The following is a 19,638-nucleotide window of genomic DNA, read 5'->3' as shown; positions in this document are numbered from 1 at the left end:
ATAACCTTAGAAGATTAATTATAATCAAAATCTTTAGTGAATGGCTTGAGAACCAAGAAAAGGGATTGCGTTGCATCTTTAATTTTATCACAAAAAGGTATTAGTCAACCTTAACATAACCAAAAAAAAAAAAAAAAAAAAAGCCACACGAACTCCATGTGCTTGAAAGGAGTGAGACCACCTTGGTCCCACTTCTAGTACTTAATTCCAACGCGGATACGGTCTAATTCATTCTTCAACCCAAGAAGGAAGAACCTATGCATACTATTGCAGAGATGAAGCCTGACTGAACAAAACAATAGAACGATGCTCTTAATCGCGTTAGGTCAATCATTATTGTGAATTATTTGGCTGGAGTCCATGACGGTGCGGTGAATTTGCAGATGTCTCTGATTAATTCTGAACTCTTCGCTGCAAAGGAACGAGAAACGGCTGCTCGCTCTTTCTTGATTTTATACTACTAGTATAGTATTCAATATTCATTCATGGAGTTTCATCGAAATCCTCGGTCTAATTATAACTACTCCATCCATCGTAGCAGTGCAAAATTAAATTCCACAGCAGATTTTGCAAAATTAAATCCTCGGTCACATTTTGCAGTATGAGACGGTGATGTGACAAACTCATCTAAACTAGTTGCAGCCACTAGCATCGAGGAAGAAGACATGTCATGCAACCCTCAACCGAAGAATAAACAACAAAATTTAAGAATAAACAAAATTTCTTCTCTCTCTTTTTTTTTTTTTTCTCCTTTTCTTAATTTTTCACTGATCTAAGGTACTTGTTGATTACCAGCAGCAGCATTCTCTCCCCCTATATTTCAATTCCCTGTGATACAACTTCCTAAGGTAACTACACTACCAGCTTTGTTACACTACCAGCCAATTGTCCTGCCTGAAAAGAATATCAATGACCAACCAATTGATGATTCTCAATGATCACGTGTCAGTTTTCTTTCTGTGTTTGTTGAATAACAAAATGGTCGATGATTCGGACAGCGCTTACGGGATCCTGCTGAGAGGAAGTTGCTCGCCATTTGCTGGGGAACTTCCGCTGGTGGCTCAAATGCTGTTTTGGTTCCGCGTCCCAGTTAGGATCCAGCTTCCATTCCTTTGGAACCTGCACAACAATGAAGTAGGTAGATGTTAAGAAAGTGGTGATGGCAGAACGGACCGGGGAAAAATGAAAAAGAAAAGCATCACTTTTCTAAAAGGTCAGTCATCATATATGTGACCCTTCTTCTAGAGTGGCCTTAACAATGGAGCAGAAGAAATTATTTGTTGGGTTAACATTTGCATCACCAAATGTGCACCAAAATTCAGGTCTACCCCCCCCCCACCCCACACACACACACACACACACACCAAAATATAAATCCAGACCAATATGAGGGTTAAAACAAATGACTTAGAGTAAGTCGGCAGCATAACCCAAACAGATCCATAAAAAAATGCCACCCTAACATGATATGGAGATTTCTGGTTACCATTTGAGCAAATTTGATAGCTTACCTTGTCCACGGCAAGGGTGAAAACTTCAAGATCGCCTTTGCGGTCAATATGGAATCGTGTGAAGGACTTGTAATTAGCAATTCGTAGCGATGAAAAGGCTTCATCAAAGTGTAGATGGAGCCAGTTTATGCAGATGTACAGATAGCTTCCAAAAACCAATGAAACCACTGGGGTTGAAAAGACCCAGAAGTAAAGGAAGACAGAAGCATAATATATAGCAGCACCCTGCCGGGAGAGTGACTCTATCCCCTTCTTGCAGATGTAATTCCTTGAGACAGCCATGACCTAGACTTGCACAGAGAAGGTATATTATAGAAAGTATTGCAAGGAAAAAGACCAAACAGGAAAAATGATTTTTTTAATGCTTTTCCTTTTACCATTTTTTAAGGAAGCATACTCACCTCCGGCACATCAAAAGCAGACATTAGATACTTGATGCATGCTGGATAAAGGCCAAATGTCCATTGTTCTATACGTGCCCTAAGGCCAGTTGGGTCTGGAAAATGCTCGCTCTCCACAGATCGGTACCATTCATATAAAGTGTGATAACCTAAATAAAAGATTGAGTCATACGTCAGTGAAAACATCAGAAACATTGAAACCCTAACATGATGATCTTTCAAAATCAAGAATTTCAACATTTAAAAATGCACGTATGCAGGGCCAGAAAAATATGCATTATTCTAGCTCTACTCTCGTGACAGTATAACCAATTTGAACAAACAACTCACCTGCAGTAGCCAATAACTTGTGTCTGATACAAGTCTCTACACCCAATTCCAACAGTAACATGAGAATCAATGCTGAAGCCAAGTGTGCAGACGCGTGAAGAATCCCAATTAGAACCCTTCTCTTGCGACAAACTTTGCTGGGGACAAAAATAACTGAAGCTACTAGCAGCAGAAAAGCACTGACTGAGGACACATAGGAGCGTCCCAACAAGTACATAAAAGCATCCCAGACTGTGATAAAAAAGCTCCTCAAGTGACCAGAAAAGGTATCATCCTGTAAGATGTGATCTAGCTTACACTACACGAAGAACAATAACAAGTCATTTACTTGTGGAGTAGCAAAAAAGCATAACTTTAGACGATGTAACTTAAATTTCTGTTATATGGTTTGCAGAAATAATTGTGCAACAGTCTCTAGATCCAAAGCATAACTTCTTGTTAGTATAGTCTAAAGTGAAAAACTGTTCGGCAACAAGGAAACATAGCCTTGAAGAGGTTGGAAATGCAGTAGATACTATTCTTATAGAGGGAGCAGGAGGCAATCAAATGTAACATTCAGATTGCAACAGCCTACACATCTACAGAACTTGTCAATAACATCAAAGAAATTTAACTACCTGAGGGAACATGGAAAATGCCAAGATAAAGTATATAATCCCACCAATGAAATCAAACTGCCAATTCTTCTTGCGAAATTTCAATATATTTCCCAAAGCAATCTGCACCGAAAGATCCAGCTCTTTTAGAAGCCAAAATACACAATAAATCTAACTGAAAGTTGAGGAGTCCAGGTTTCTTACCCTGCTTGAATCTTCAAGAGAAGGATAAGCAGACTTGCATTCGAATGATGTCCCATACAGTTCATTGAAATTATTGAACACGTGTGTGGGGTGTAAAAAAGCCCCACCACAACCATTTACAAGCAAATGCTGCACATGAACCGGCTTATCTGATGGAACATATGAATGGCGCATGTAGTGATGCAAATCCCCAGCCATTCGGAGTCTGCATCTCCCATTTAAATGGTCACGAATCAGATGTGAGACATTTTTTCCAGTCACATCATTCCAGTACCAATCAAGAAGCCAATTGGGTTCGTGAGTCATAATGATCACTGAATCATTTTCCCCAACCTACAAAAATCATCCACTTGATTCAGGACTACTAGAAACAGAGGTGAGAAGAGAAAAAGAACTCAACCAAAAGAAATGGTGACAACGCTCAACCAAGTTTGATTACTTATCAAAATAGCAAAACCAGGTTAAACTACTCAACCCTTTCAAGAAAAATGACTTTTTTTTCCAAATACGAATATTTTAGATGGAAAAAGCCAGAACAAATCCCAAGAATGGGTCAAATGAAGGTATAGCTAACGGAGTGGTAGCATAAAGGCATGCTCAATAACGATGTAGGGATGGATAAGCAATATATGACACGTGATTCCAGACAAGTCCATAGCACCATAAATCCAAAATTTGGTCTTTATAAATGTTCTAGATCTTGTTTTGGAAGAGACTCTGATTAGTTTTATGATACTTCATAGCAAAGTAAGGAACATTCGTCGTTTTTAGATCTATCTCTTAGACTTAAGCCAAGTCATTTGCCACTTGAAAGCATGTGTGTGAAGGAATAAAGGCAACGTATACAAATTTCTCCAACAAGTAAAATGAAATATACTAATAGAATTAAGAGTAACGTAGGAGATACCTTTTCCTTTATTAACTCTGAGAAGAACTTGAACTGGTATACATCAATATCACAAAGAAGAGCGAGATCAAGACCAAATATCCACCACCCTTTTGGTAGCTGCAAAGCAAAATAACTTTTCTTCTGAGGCATAAACCAGCCACCCAACCAACTTTTATGACAGATGTATCTCATAAAAGTTTGAAGGCCATCAAACCAGTCTGCAAAAGGGAAAAATCAGCAGGATATGAATCATTTGCTAGCAACAGATAAACGCCCAGGTTTAAAGCAATGGTTGATTAAACTTAACAGAAATAGCATTAATGGTCGCAGAAATTTATCTTTGGTTGACTTAAAAATAAGAATTAAGAGGAAGCCATCCCAAGACCATGATCAAGACCAACCATGATTTCCAGGGATAAGAAAACACTGAGGCCCATTGTACTGCTTCAATTGAGTCTCCCCACAAGGCAATTCTGGCTTATTAACAGCTATATGCTCTTCTTTATACCACGCTGGAGGCTGAAGCGCATATTCAAAGGGGCGAAAGAGCCGCTTCTCATAGGAGAATTCTGATGGATTGGGATATCTGTTAAAAATAAAACAGAATCAGATGCAACTGACGTGACCATTTGAGAGTCAATGTCATGTAATTTCACCAAAAAGCATCTATAGAATGATTTACAGTTTAGTTTAGTAGTAGGCATATCTAATCATTTTTTTCTGAAAAAAAAAGGACATGGACTACATTTTTGAATCAGTTAAATGATAAGCTCTATATTCATTTGGACCACATTCAACATTAGTTCAAGGTTGCATCTCGTATACCCAAGAGGAATAATATTCGACCAGTCTAGTTTGTTCAACCAAAAGAAAAAGGTTTTTATTCACGTTACCAAGAAAATTGCTCTTAACTTGATGAATATTTTGCAAAGAAATTGTGTACTAGTTTGAAAACCCGTTTTGCATTGGAAGATCTAACTAGGAGAGGAAAACATCTAAATAACAAGAAAACCATAAGAGGATTAATTCAACTCAGGAAAGTTAAAATTCCTTCCTAAAAAGCAAGTTCCTCAGTGTAGCAATATGTTTCATTTCGTCCTGAACCTCCAGATTTGAAAAATACATAAAGGAAATTAAAAAAATAAAAATGAAAACATTTGTCCTTCAACATTCAGAATGTTTTATACAGTGTTCTTTATCCTCTATTATACAAGGAAATCTTGCATATATGTTGACTGTACAAGGCAGAACCTCATGATGGGGTTCAATCTTTGGAACCATTAGAAACCTTTTGCATCACAAATGGAGTAAATGTAAGTAATATTGCTTACGCAAGATCACCCCCAATAAGGAGCAGGTTACCACGAGGCAGCGTAACCACAGAACCATTCTCTCGGACCCTGAGTAAAGGCTGAGCTAGAAGGCGAGCTATAGAGTAGGAAGAATTTCCACCGTCACCAGTATCAGCCATAAAATCAAACCACAGCTCATCTTTCTCAGTAAACTGATCATACAGCAGATCCTCCTGTTTAGCTCCATCTTGAACGCTGCTCATTGCTGCCTGAGAATGAGGACAAGAAATCTAAGAAGCTACCACTGTGAAACCAGACTGAGATTGATGATAATAGCATGAGAAAACCCATGACCCATTCCCAAATTCACCAATTAACCACCAACTCCATCTTCTTTGTATAGAAGGAAAATGAAAGGCAAGCAGAACGCTGCCATCCTGCCATGTACTTGTTTAGACCTTCTACAGAGCAAAAATCTTTTATTTCAAACAGATATGGTATAAGATTGCCTAAAAATTACTTTCAGTGCTTAGTAATTTTTATTAACATTTACTCTCTCCCAACGAAAGTGACATACTTTGCTTTTTGGTTTGACCCTTTTGTCACCCCTACCAAAAATAGGAAATATGTGTCAACTGGTTTTTTGTTCTTACCCCTTGTGAGAATGATGTTTAAATCCAAACCATGGGGGTCAACAATTGTTATACAAAATGCTTATCAACTTCAAAATCCAGCTTGACATAAAAAAGTTGTCAGAATGTGAACTCTGAAGTCATGCAACACATTTTTGCTTGGACCTTTCGAAAAAACTATGGCCCCACTTCTTGTTTCCATTCCCATTATCAACAATGTTCAAAAAATTATTGCATGTAAGAAAAAGGGCAAAAAATAAACAAATAAGATTGCACAACATTTGCCAACACTATTTTATAGAAAGCATGAGTCCTTATAAGAGTGACAAAATTATTGGGATGGAGGTACTTAAACATGAAGAATGGGAGACACATTCTACAATGCAACATCAATTTCCAACCAATGAGTTCAATTACACAACAGTACCTGCAGCATACGCATATCGAAGCGTCCAACGAATACAGTTACTGATACCAGTAGATCAAAAGCTGTTTTAAATAAGTCAGCGGATGTCCTGCAACAATCAATCATTGAGATCATAAAAAAGCAAAAAGGACCTTTCAATCCCTAATGTTCCCAATGTTTTGTTTGTGTGTGTAGAGAGAGAGAGAGAGAGCATGTACCCGGAGTACCAAGGAACCATATCCAAAAACTCGGGCTTCATTTGCTTTTCCTTCAACTTCTCAAATTCTTTTAGTGACATAGGATGACTAAGGGCCCATCTATTGACCACACATGACAAAATAAAAAGGAAGTTAGGCTACCAAAGATGAGAAACTTGATTTAAAAAAAAAAAAAAATTAAAGCTGCACCAGCACACTTTCAGTTGACATGCACCATGTGTCATATACTTCTATCAAGGCATTGACCAAAATAATTCCATCTGAATAAGTTGAAGAAGACAATGGATAGAACCTTAAACTATGAGGGATGATGGTAGCCTCTATTTCATGGCCCTAAGATGGATTCTTGACCATGAAAGGATGACTATAAAAGGAAATTTCAGCAACAAGAAGACCCAAACGACAAACAGACAATCACCAAGAAAAGTGAAAGAACTACATTTATAGATTTGAAAATAAGCACCAGCTAGCACCTCACCCGGTTGATCTTTCGACAACATAGTTGGCAATGTAGAGCCCTATAAAAGTGGCCCATAATGAATATATGGGAGAAATATCACCTGATGATCCTGAACATGAACCGTTGCTGCAGTTTGACTGATAAAAGTAAAGCGGGACAACAAAGGGCATAAAAGCATAAGTTTCTAAACACTGGAAGACTGACTAAGAATATCAGATGAACTTGACAGCCGAAAATCATACCTCTCCGTAAATAACCCACTTGGAGAGGAGCGGGTAATCGCTAGCAGATCCCACAGGAGCAAACCAAGACGAGCAAATTTCATTCTTGAATTCATTCATCCTGACAAACTTTGCAAGCCAGGTATTACGCTCTTCCTTATTCCACAGTGTGAACCAACCAGAACTTCTCCTTTCAAATGATTTTTTGGTCAACACAGTATTGTTGCCACAATGGCTATAAAAGACACAGCAGGCAATACTTAAAACCTACACAAAGATAAAGCCATAAAATAAGAACCAAGGCTTAGCTTGACAAAAAGATGTGTTCTGAGGACTTACAGCACAATTTTGCAAAATGGCCAGAATTTCAGGCCTCTTTCCAGCTACACGAGCGACAAGGCCAATATACCAGAGTCCAAGAAATACAATGTGGAAGACCAGAAGAAACAAAATTGATGAGACAAAAATTGTCAAGAACAAAGAAAGATTCATCCTCATATCCACTCCCATTGATTGAAAACTGGGAAGATGATATACAGCAGCTACTAATATCCATGCAATATACCTGCAAAGCAAATGCAAATAAAAGTTCAACTTACTCTGATCTATGAGAATGCATCGTAGCAAAAAGATTGCCTCGTAGCTAAAGTTAGGAAAAGAAAGAAGCTTACCATCGACTGAAATTTGAATAACTGGGTTTAATTGTTTTCCCTATGAAAGGAGATGAAAAGAAATAGAAGAATCCGAACAAACAAGCATACATAGACCACCATTTAATATTGGTGTCTAATTTCTGGATAAGAGTGTGCATATTATCTGATGATATGAAAAACAAGCAGCCCACAACCACGGCAATAACTGCATGACGGGAATGCTCATGCGGATAAGGGGATGTGTGAGTCAAAATAGTCCTAACCGTCTCCATATTGAGAGTATCCAAGAAACCAACAGACTGCCTATTAGAACCCATTAAACAATCTCAAATCCAAGCTACTTCACTTGACTCAAAATCTTGCACGCATGCCAGCTCCTTACCACCAACTGCAGAACAAAGACCAGCCCCCGGATCCTGAAAAAAGAATTCAAATGAGTGAATCTTGACATCATACCGTCAATAATTTGCACAAATAAGCACCAAAGCGCAACAAACAAGGGCAACTGGGCAATAAAGAATGCAAACCCCACACTCACAAAGTAAATAGAAAGAAATCACTATTAGCTTACTCACTACTAATCTCAGATAAAACTTTTTAAAGTGGCTATTTAAACAAACTTGGAAAAGAAGTTCTGCAGATAGTCAATTCTGCGGTGAAAATAAGCCAACTTGATTCATCACAAAATTATGAATTAATAGTTTCTTCAGTCATTCATGACAAACTGAAACAAGCATGAAAGACGCTCAGAAGTACACTGAAAAGAAACATCAAACCGATTGAGTCGTACTAATAATATACTCCGCCTTACATTAGAAAGCAAATCAGCAGAAAAAGAAACAAATTTAGCAAACTAGATACTAACAACAACACCAAAGCCATTTCCTTTCTTGCAAAAACTTAAATAAATTCGGCAACTAATCACCAAAGCCAACTCCTCAGTTCCCAGTACCCACTTCGCGCAAATAACAAAATTCTTCACTTGTTCACTCAAAAATGCACAAAACCACAATCTACACAGCACAATACATCAAGGGTTCCAGGGGAAAAAAGAAAAGAAAAATAGCACCTTCATACGAATAGAAGGCTTTGAGCTCCAAACTTTAACATCAACAATTTGTAATTGCAAACAGACCTTAATATATGACTTCTTTTTACAAAGAAAAAAGGGGAAGACCTAAATTTCAAAAAAAATTATATACATTGGGATACAGAGAGATAGTACCTGAATGGGAAAAGAGGGAAAATGCAGAGAGGGAGAAGGGAAAGCCAGCTTGTGCCCTGTACTGAGTAAATATATCAAATGGAATAAAAATTAGCGTAAAACCGAATGGCTGCTAAGGAACCAATGTTTGGCAGAATGGCATATTCCTTTTTACAGAGACAAAACCGTTTCTCCCAACCCCCCAAAAATTAATTAATGACTGAAATGCCAAGAAAATTGACTTGCAAGATTTGCTAAAACAATTAGGGTTTTTTCTTGGTTTTACAAGTACATGTTTGTACAAAATAAATAAGAGAAGTGATTGGACAAAGGTTGCGCAAATGATTGCTTGCAATTCACAACTAGTGTTGTGTCGATCTTGGCCTTTTTCGCGCTTGTGGAATTAAAAAATTTCTTTTGTTTCTATATATATAGTAGTAATAGCAGCATATTATTTTCTTTCTTTTTTGTTATTCGGGTTTTGGGGAAGCGTGTGGGGTCTCAGTTTGAGACCGTTGGATCGAGGTATCGTGGTCGGTGTACGCTACATTGGCAACTACCGCACGACGTGCAACACGTGTCATGCAGTTGGCGAGCTGCTTTGGGGGTCCAGCTTGTAAAATAGCTATTTACTTTTTGCCCTCTAAAGCTTGCCTCCAACTTCGTTTTATGCCCAAGATTTTTATTTGAGAAATATATATAGAAATTCCGATATCCAGCAGTTGCTTTTGACCCCATCACCAAGGAAAATTAGGGCAACTGATTTTAAAACACAGGATCTTAGCTTAGCTTTTGATCACGTAAGACAGTTATTTTCTTATTTTCTCAGTTAGTGACAACTACAATTTCAAAATAGAGAGGTAAATTTGAGAAGTCATTCCACAAAATGATTGTTGTATATGAAAGTTGATTGAGTCAAATGGAGTTTTCTTTTCTAGGCACAAAGGGAAAAAAAGGTACAAAAATCGTACCAATGGTACAGTACTATGTATTATAATGACCAGAGTTAGGAGGAGGCAGAGGAAAATTTTAATAAAATTTTTTGGGAAGGCAATATAAGGAATCATATGAAAATTTTATAAAATTATGTTATTTATATACCTAATTGAAATTTTCAGAAATTTGGGGGGTGAGAAAGGGCGACAGCCCCTATTTGGACGTTATCCTCTTGCTTTAACTACTATATTTCTTATATACACTGCTTTCACCTTTTTTAAAGCTGAAAGTATGAGAAACACAAGTGCTTTGGCATTTTAAAAGTAGTTAATGGTTCACTTGTTCAAAAGAAAATGCAACTGAAAAACAAATTCTCATTATCACGAACTGAAGCATCAGTTAATAGGTTTCATGAATTTGATTTGCCAAGTTATTGTATTAATTAATTGTGAGGTAGTTTTTGTCGGCAAAATAAACTGAGTTTCCAAAATTTTCTATTTAAACTTTAATGCTTTGATTGAAGTAAGCGTACTCACTATTAGTAATTAATGTATAAAAAATTAATTCTTTTTTTTAATTGTAAGTGAAGGGATTTGATTCTAAAACTTCTCATTTACCACCACTCCCACCTTAACACCCAACCCAACATTTGCCCTAATTCTTTCTCATTTATGAATTTGTTTTATTAAGCAATTTTATGTGTGTTTGTTTGTTACTTCTTCATGGAGTCTAATAGGTTACAAATAAATGAGGCATGAAAGGCGTCACATGAAGTATTTCTATCTTCATAGATTTCTCAAGATATTTTCTTAGAAGTTTTGTTATAGCATCTATATGTGCCCTTGGTTCAGGGGGACAGCCGAACAAATAGACATCTATAGGAATTAGCTTATCAACCCCCTAAATAGTATTATAAGAATCGGTACTGAACACCCCTCCTGTAATTGTCCATGCTCCCATAGCAATAACATATTTTGGTTCAAGCAATTGTTCATATAATCTCACTAAAGAAGGGACCATTTTCATTGTTACCGTTCCTGTTGTTAAAATTAGGTCTGCCTGTCTAGGCCTGGCCTTGATCTTGGTACTGGTCCATAACAATCAAAGTCGAATCGTGACCTTATCAGTGAACAAATTCATTGAAACAACAACTATTCATAGCTTTCCGAGACAGCTCTTGGGTGCCATAAGACTCTTCTTCCATTGGGTGTTACGGGACTTTTCTTCCATGTTTCACACATTAATACGATGAGTTCTCCTGATATTGGAGTTCCACACTTTTTTTCTGGTGCAAAAATGAGATTGGTCCTAAGTCTTTCGATATGCAAATCAAAACTTTTTTAGTATGCATTATAAACAAGTTTTTCAATTAATTTCTTATCTTCACACCTTCATTTTTATTTCGTATGCATCACATCATAAAACTTATTAAAGTATTATTATTTTAAAATTTCCTATACATGGATAAGAAGCAGTAGTTGAGGGTACAATTCTCAAAATTTCATCTGCTCCTGGAGGATCGATTTGAGTTTTGGCAGACCAATTGATTTAGTAGAACATACATACAAGTAGATAATGCTGGGTTATTTGTGAAATGACTTTAAGGGTCTATATTAAGTTGTTTGTCATCGACATTTTTACCCATAAATATGATTACAAATCATTCAAAGTTATGAACACATAGAATGTAGATTAGTAGCCTGCTAGGGAAGTAATTATTTTGCTGCTTGTTACAACTTGCAACTACAAAAACTGGTTTTAAGGCATTGTTCATACCCTTTTTAATGAATCTCAGGCCCTTGAGATGCATTCTTTTAAACTTGGTAAGTAACTTGGCAGCCCAATGAATTCCTAAGTTCCTGAGAACCGGATTTGCTCCTCGATGTTATAGCTATCTCTTCCTTGATTTTACTCTCCTGTATCTCTTCCTTCTACTCTCTGGGCAAGTGTGCTTTTCATCATTCTTTTTTTTTTGCACCGTTGACCACCAATAGGTTTGTAGAATCTACTTTAAAATTTCCAAAAAAAATTTTCTTTGTGTTTGAGTTTTCTCTTACAGATTGAGATTGTTGCAGCATACGACGAATATCCCATAGGCAAAGCTTTACTCTTTTTGCATTGAGAAATATTTTTCCAACTTCCATGCAAATGTTTCTGCTCATATTTTTCTTTTTATTTTGACTATATAGCTTTTTCGTGTAATTAGCTACTGCATAATTTTGGAAGTTAATTATATATCAGAAGGAAAAAGTTTGATGAGGTATGTATTTAAGTGATTTGCTTTTTCTTTTTTTCTTTTTGTAAAAAAGTTGTGAACAAGGATTTAGACAATTCACAGGTGATTCGACACAAAAAAAAAAAAAGAAAAAGAAATTGCACTTGCAATCTCTAGAGTTTCATGCTTTTATAAAGATAAAAATACTTACAAATTACTATTTATCTCACAAATCACTAAAAGACAAACCACAGTATTTTAATACAGGCACCAAATAGCCGTGCATTGTGCGGGCTTCTTTTCTTAAGTTTGTTCAAGTAATTTTTGAAAACAAAACCCATGATAACTTCCTCCAAGCACCTATGAATAGTGCTGGTGTTCTGAGTGAAGAATGTTAACATTCAAGGTAAACACCCATGGTATAGCAATGGATGGTTTTCTTCCCAAGAAAAATCAGCAGTTGGTAGTGGCGGCCCTCAGAAAGTGCATTAGACATTCAACCAACGCATGATTGCAGAACTCAAATTTGGTCTCAACAGTTTTTTGATTCAATTACGGTCCACCCCTTTTTGGCTGAACAGTTAAAATACATTTTGTCAAATTTCCTCGATTATGGGAACCAACCAGGCAAAGGAATCTTTATGATGCGAATCTAGTTGAAACGAAATAGATACTGCGAATGTTTTGAGTACATAAATTGCTTGTTTGACTTGTCCAGAATTATGCACCAGAAAACTATGGACGTGGCTCGACCATTTTTCTTCAAGTGAATGATCGCATTAGGGAACATTATTATTATTATTATTATTATTATTATTATTATATATATATATATATTTGTCTGACACAGGGATATCTGGAATCACCTAAACTAATTCTCTGCAGCTGAGCTGCCCCTTAGGATGCCTAGTGCATTAATTCGGGGAAAGTCGAATCGTGATCGATACTGTAAAGATAGACGACACGATCAGATGAGCTGCATCCGAGGGACGAACATTAGTATATCCTCCTTGCAAAAACTATGAACTTGCACTGTGCATTTGATCTACAGGCTACATTGGCGCACATTAACTATATGTGAAGAACATCAAGACAAATTCCTTGTTCTGGCTGGACAAGCGGAGCAAGAACAACTGGGAAACTTTCACTATCCTTTCTAGAAAAAGGCATTTAGGATTTGATGGACCTCAAAGCTTTGTGTATATGAGCTTTTCTCCCATCAAGAATAAGTACCAATTGTAACATCAGTTAAAAGTAGCATTAGCTGACACTGACACAGTGAGGGAGCCAGAAAAAATTCTCAATGGAAGCAAAAGTAATACTAAAATTTTTTACTTATTCTTTTTCTAGTTTTCTAAGCAAAAAAATATTCACCAATAAATTGAAATGAAAAAACTTTTTTTAGCTTATTTCAAATTAAACTTTGTGATCCATATATCCTTTTAAAATATTAGTTCATAAACCAATTTAGAGGACTACGTAATTCTTTCACTTCCTTCATAAGAAAACTCCAGATATACATTTGAAATTATATCAAAATTCTATTAATACTATAGAAACCTAAGGGGGCAGTGGAGCCCGTACTCCCAGTCCCCCAACCTTAAATCCGCCACTGAGCTGACAGTAACTAGTGGTAGAGTTTGAGAATTGAGATCCGAGAATTCGTGCAGCAGAGAATATGGTAATATACAGAAAAGTACAGTTGGATTGACAACTTTATGGATTGCGTTGCAGTTTATCCTTCAGGAAATATAAATTTTTTTGCCTTTTGGTTGAGAACTCTCATGTGCCTTTCAAGGTAAGTAACTCAAACTTAAAATTTTGATACGCCTTAAAATTTTTCATTTGTTGTCACTTGCAATTTTTGTGTTCTGATTACAGACCTCAATCAGTAATTGGAAGGCCGGCTTCTAAATACTTGCATGCGCTGCAGGTCTGTTTTTCTTTTATATTGTGCGGTCACCATTAGGTACTTTAGCGCCCACATTTTTGACGGATCTCATCCCGGAAAAAAGATCAATCCTACTATACTCGCACATGAAAATCTCAGAGAGAAACTGCAGACTGTTACCCCAGCAACTATTGAGCGTAGACATTAATCAAGGAAGCCAAGTTGCTCAAGTCATGATAATGGGCTTGAACCAGAAATGTCACTCACGCAGAGCCGTGTGGCTTTATTCTCACACTTGACACTACTGTACCGTGTGTACTTACGAAAACTGATTTGGCCAACTGGGGTAGATCGAGTGGCTTCCCTCGAGTTGGGAACAAATATAATGGGTAAATTTGGGGTCCCAAACATATAAATGCATATTCTAGCCACGAATATATGGTTCGGATTCAGCTGTTTAGTTGCAAAGAAAGATGCGTCGTTAGATTCCAGCCATGTGAATTTACATTCGAAATTTGTAAATGTACATTCAAGAAGGAAGAAGGGTTAGATTGAGTGATAAGATGAAAGTAAAGTTTCAAGTTAAATACTTTTCACTTACAAAAGGAGCCGGGTGGGATGGGGGAGGAGATTTTGTGCAAGTAAATATGATATTGACATCCACAGAATTTATTTGTAAGGTCCTTAGTCGTGCAAGTAACGCTTCCAAGTTGGTATGCTCGATCCCGGGGTCCATCCTTTCCAAATCTTTCGTCTATAAATAGCAAGTGAGACCTCGCTCCTCACTACATTTGATCAAAACACTCATTTACTCCACAAATAATCCCTTTCTTCTATTCATATTACACCATCCTTAGCTCTCTCATTCTTATATTAATTAGTTGTAGCGATTCATTCAATCGCCAATGACGACTAAGGCCAGGGTCTTGCTCAGTTGTGCTTTTCTTCTTGCACTAATTTTGTCTTACGAAATCGTCTCTAGCGAGGCGAGACAATTGTTGAAACCAGAGAAGAATACTGCCGACGGAAAGAGGAGCTTACATGAAAAAGACTTCAGCAGCGGGCACGCCCGCATCTTGCAAAGCCAGGTTTCATTTCCCAAACGAGATAATGACGTGACTAGCCCTACCGTAGCCAATGAAGCTTTGGATGAAGCGGATGGAGGAGATGATGTCCGCTCCACCACACCAGGCCGCAGTCCCGGTGTTGGTCACAAAGTTTAAATCCACCCATCTATATATATATATATATATATATATATATATATATATATGTGGCTACCTGCTGGACATGGATCGTGTAGTACCTACATGTGCATGGAAACACACACACACACGCACACAGAGAGGAGTGTATAATTGCGTGAAGGCTACTACATCTGCATGCTGTGTTTTAGCAGCTGCCACAGAAGTTATAGTAGTATTATGCCAATAATATGGTATATAAGATGAAGTCGTTTGTCGTATAGGTTATGTGAAGAAATATATATATGGTGGCAGATATTATTATTATTGATGAAGGGGGTCTGGTCAGATTACCAGTGAAATTAAAGGTAGTGGAATGGCGATCCATGTGGATCAATGTGCAGTTGCTGTCACTCAAAATTTGTCAAGACGTTATAATCTTAATTAATTATTGTACCACTCATCTAAGATTAAGATGCAGATGCAGATGCTATGTACGCAGCAGCTTCCTACATAATAGTAATAAACATTTTCCGTTGGTTTTCAATGTTACGTACCTCTTGCTTTTATTGATATATATATTATATATACCTGCTTACTCTGCATTAGATAGAACAAGTGCTTCTTCTTATTTTTTTTTTTCCCTTCTTTCTAAATTGGAGAAACTCTTATTATACCAGTATGTGCTGGTAAGCTCATTATATTGTTTACTCTTTCTGTTTATTTTTTAATTTTAAGGAGATCAATAGTTGTACTTTTCGACCTTTTGTTGACTCGAACACTTGAACTACATTAGTTATAACCTTTTGAAGCGCCTTATTACTTGCTTTTACTAGCAGCAGGTGTCTTTTTCACTAAATATCAAATTAATAAGTTTTGGCTCAACTCATCTGCTATAGTTGACTTAATCTCGGTGCATGTCAGTTCAGACTACTGACACAGGAGAGTAGTTGCTAGCGGATTAGTGCAAAAAAATAATTAATGAAGGTACATAATTCTTGAAAGCTAAAAATCATGTTCATGTTTTCTTATTAAGGTCCAAATGATGATTATTGTTCATAAAATCCAGACCTAAGAAACTCTCCCATACCCTCTGCTGGAATTTTTCGCTCCTGTTGTTGGTAACTAGTATTCTATAGTAACCTCGAGTAATTCCAGCAAAATCTCTCTCTCTCTCTCTCTCAATTAAACCAAAATTAATGAGCCTGGGGCTCTGTTGTCATCTGCAGTTTTAGCAAGGAAAAATCGTTCAAAACGTCTATCAAATTTTCCTAAATGAATTTTTCTTCCTTTACTTTTAAAATAGTAACATTACATCCCTTGTAAAATCAAATTGACAAAATTAAGTTCTAATCTAAATTTTCAATCACTCTTTACTCTAAATCCATCGCATGACCTGCACATGATTATTTTTTAGAGCTAAAAAGATTGGATTATATTCCTAGTTAAACAAATGATCCAATCCATATTTTATTTTTATATCCAAAAAAGTAGGATCTGACCCCTACCATATTCATTTTTCTATTAAAAAAGTGGGATCAAACTAAATTCATATCTATTTTTGCCACAAAAAAAGTGGAATCTGACATTTTGTGCATAAAATATGACTACATGTAGGTCATGTAATGACCTCAGAGTAAAAAGTGATAAAAAAAAAAACTTAGATTGAAATCAAGTTTTGCTAACTTAATTCGTAAGCGACGTAAAGTTAACATTTTAAAAGTGAAAAACGAAAAAATTTATTTTGCAAAATCGAGTTTTTCTTTTAGCAAAGCATTACTTTTGTGGGGGGGGGGGGGGGTTGGGTCAAATGGAGGCTAAGCTGGATTACATCGCATTACCATTCAAAGTGCTCAAAGAGATGGCTTGTTGGAGAGTGGAGACGTACCATACTCCATGAATCGTGAACGGTGGAGCGGGCTTCCGGCGAAGAAAAGGCAGACTAAGGGATCCGCTCGTTCAGGAAGCGAATTGTAGGCCGCTAGACAAGGTATTGCTAAAATGAGGTAAAAATCATGTTGAAGGAGCCTTCAACTCTACCCACATACTCCACTTTAAGCCTAAAGTTATGATGTGGACTTATAATTTTCTACTTCCTTCTTCACATTTACCCCTTCTTCACATTTGCAAAGTTTTACGAGGTGAAGGTTAGCCCATTCCAAAATTCATGATAAATATCTGCAAGTTATGTCCATGGGTTAAATTTTGACGGCATTTTGTGATTCTTACATATTGTTATTAACTAGAAACGAGTCTTATTAGTCGAGATAACCCTTTTAGCACTTTTTTAACATTTGCACAAAAGACCGTTCTGGTAGAACAGTTCTACTTGTACTGCATTTCTTTTGTCCTTCCTTCTCCTTTCTTGTGGTCTAATCACACTAAAAAGGGCTGCTTTAAAATTTTTTTTCTTCCCTTTTCCTTTAAGCAAGCAACAGTTAAAACCCTAATCGAACTTTCCCTTATACAAAAGCTGTTTTTAGTTGTGAACACAAACGCTGCATAGCCCTACTTAGTTTGCTAAAAATTCTTGAATTTTACAACAATCTTTTTTGGTATCATATTTTCGTGGTTGCTTGTATATCTACAAAGTAACATCTATCTGACGGCCATAGTTTTGATAATTTATCTATTTTTCTTTTTGAGTATTTCAAATGGGATGATAACAAGCAGTCTTCACTTAGACTTTTGAAAACAGAAACTTGATATTAATATCATGTCAGAATGTGTTGATGAGCAAATTAACACTACATGTTTGGTAACCCATTAAGCTGATTCTGATGTATTATAGAGTTTCTTATTTTGATCAGTTCTATGTCTACCCATTATTTGATACAATTCAAATCTATGCATAAAGCACAAACATAAATCACTGAAGTCCAAATCACCTTGGGACCACTAGACACTCTCCAATGGGCAGTTGCTTTGCATGGTCGGTTATTTGTCATTTGGTTGATCTGCAATTATAACCCTTGTGATAATTTGACAGATCTCAAGCAACAAGTCAACTTGGCAAATCCAACTCCGTAGAAATAGAATAATTTTACATGCATGAATTGATGATATTTCTTCTTCAATTTCGCTGTCGTTTCATGCTCTAAAACAATGCCAAACTTCACATCCTTCTTGTAAAATCTTGGTGCATGGGGCTTCACAAGTTTCATTTTAAACACGTTTGCCCTTAGATATAATTACACGTTCGGCTTTAGATATGAATCACTTGGAATAAGACGTGAATTCGTTTAACTTGGACTAAAGCAAATCATATACAGACACCGTCCCGTCCCACCCAAGCCAACCGGGCCACAGCTCTACGATGAGAGATAGACTTTGGGCGTACACAAATTGGGCAAATTTCTAGCTCATTTGCGCAAGTCCCGCATCTGCTCAACATTCCTTCGGCTAGAAAGGACAGGACCAGTAGAGCTGTTAATCGAATCGGGTAACTCGTGAGCCGAGCTCGACCCGACTCGATAAGGGCTCGACTCGGCTCGTTTATTAAGATAAACGAGCCGAGCTCGAGTTCAACTTGACGCTCGTTTAATAGACGAGCCGAGCTATACTTGACTCGTTTAAACTCGACAGGCTAGAATAGTAGGGGTATTAGCGTCATTTCATTGTATATTTGATACTCTACAGGTCGATAGGCTCGACAGGCTCGAGTTCGAACTCGAAACTACTATAAATAGTAGGGGTATTAGCGTCATTTTTATTGTGTATTTGATACTCTACAGGCTCGACAGACTCGAGTTCGAGCTCGATAAGCTCGACTCGATTTTGAACTCGAGTTCGAGTTTTCTACCGATCACATTGAGTTGATCTCGAATAATTTGTGAAGCTCGAATTACTAATCGAGCGAGCTCGAGCTGGCTCGATTAGGTGTTCGAGTCGAGCTCGATTATCACATGCTCGAGCTTGGCTCGGCTCATTAACAGCTATAGGGGCCAGGGCTCACTTTCATTGGAAAGGAGACTTTTGTTCACTCTGCAACCTCAAGCTCGTACTCTTCTTTTTTTCCCCTCATCAAAATGTGTTTTTGATTAAATATGTATATTAACTCCTTTTTTTTATTTTTTTTTCTACTACAAAAAGGGTAAAATTTAAGAAGTGGGAAGGATGGGATAGTGGGGGGATTAAAACCTAGGTTTTCTATATTTTCCAGCCTTAACCTTAGTCATTAGACCAAGGCTTTTTCAGTAAATATGTATATTAACCTTTATGAACAAAACTTTGATAAAAAAGATAGGACGAAACAAAATAATTAATAACATAAAAGCAACCTTAAAAAATCAAATTAAAGTAAACCTAAAAGGCTTTACTTGATGTAATTTTTAAAGTATCAAATTAAGTAAAATTCATGAATTTGTACTGAATGGGATGTTCAAGAAATTTCAT

The 19,638-nt window shown here is 36.8% G+C and overlaps 1 protein-coding gene across 1 annotated transcript; it reads right to left on the bottom strand.

The window, feature by feature from the left end:
- Positions 1–541: 541 nt before the first annotated feature.
- Positions 542–9,387, bottom strand: LOC113748952. The gene is made up of 16 exons (XM_027292560.1): positions 9,039–9,387; positions 7,832–8,229; positions 7,500–7,725; positions 7,182–7,427; positions 6,958–7,076; positions 6,480–6,578; positions 6,283–6,370; positions 5,263–5,492; positions 4,333–4,517; positions 3,950–4,149; positions 3,043–3,375; positions 2,860–2,961; positions 2,243–2,540; positions 1,913–2,061; positions 1,512–1,796; positions 542–1,119 (listed from the first exon to the last, which is right to left on the bottom strand). The coding sequence occupies exons 2-16, from the start codon at positions 8,128–8,130 to the stop codon at positions 946–948; spliced, it is 3,033 nt and encodes a 1,010-aa protein (XP_027148361.1). The 5' UTR covers positions 8,131–8,229; positions 9,039–9,387; the 3' UTR covers positions 542–945.
- Positions 9,388–19,638: the final 10,251 nt, after the last annotated feature.

This window comes from Coffea eugenioides, chromosome 10, assembly GCF_003713205.1.
Source record: "Coffea eugenioides isolate CCC68of chromosome 10, Ceug_1.0, whole genome shotgun sequence".
NCBI lineage: Eukaryota > Viridiplantae > Streptophyta > Magnoliopsida > Gentianales > Rubiaceae > Coffea > Coffea eugenioides.
The sequence above is the reverse complement of the archived record's forward strand: the minus strand, read 5'-3'. Positions and strand labels throughout refer to the sequence as shown.

What these genes read in the sequence shown, in the direction of transcription:
- LOC113748952 (XM_027292560.1), bottom strand. Translation starts at nt 8,130, where the DNA reads ATGGGTTCTAATAGGCAGTCTGTTGGTTTCTTGGATACTCTCAATATG. An exon ending in TATTCAAATTTCAGTCGATG is followed by an intron (nt 7,726 to 7,831) that starts GTAAGCTTCTTT and finishes TTTGCTTTGCAG; the next exon opens with GTATATTGCATGGATATTAG. An exon ending in CTCTTGAAGATTCAAGCAGG is followed by an intron (nt 2,962 to 3,042) that starts GTAAGAAACCTG and finishes CTTTCGGTGCAG; the next exon opens with ATTGCTTTGGGAAATATATT.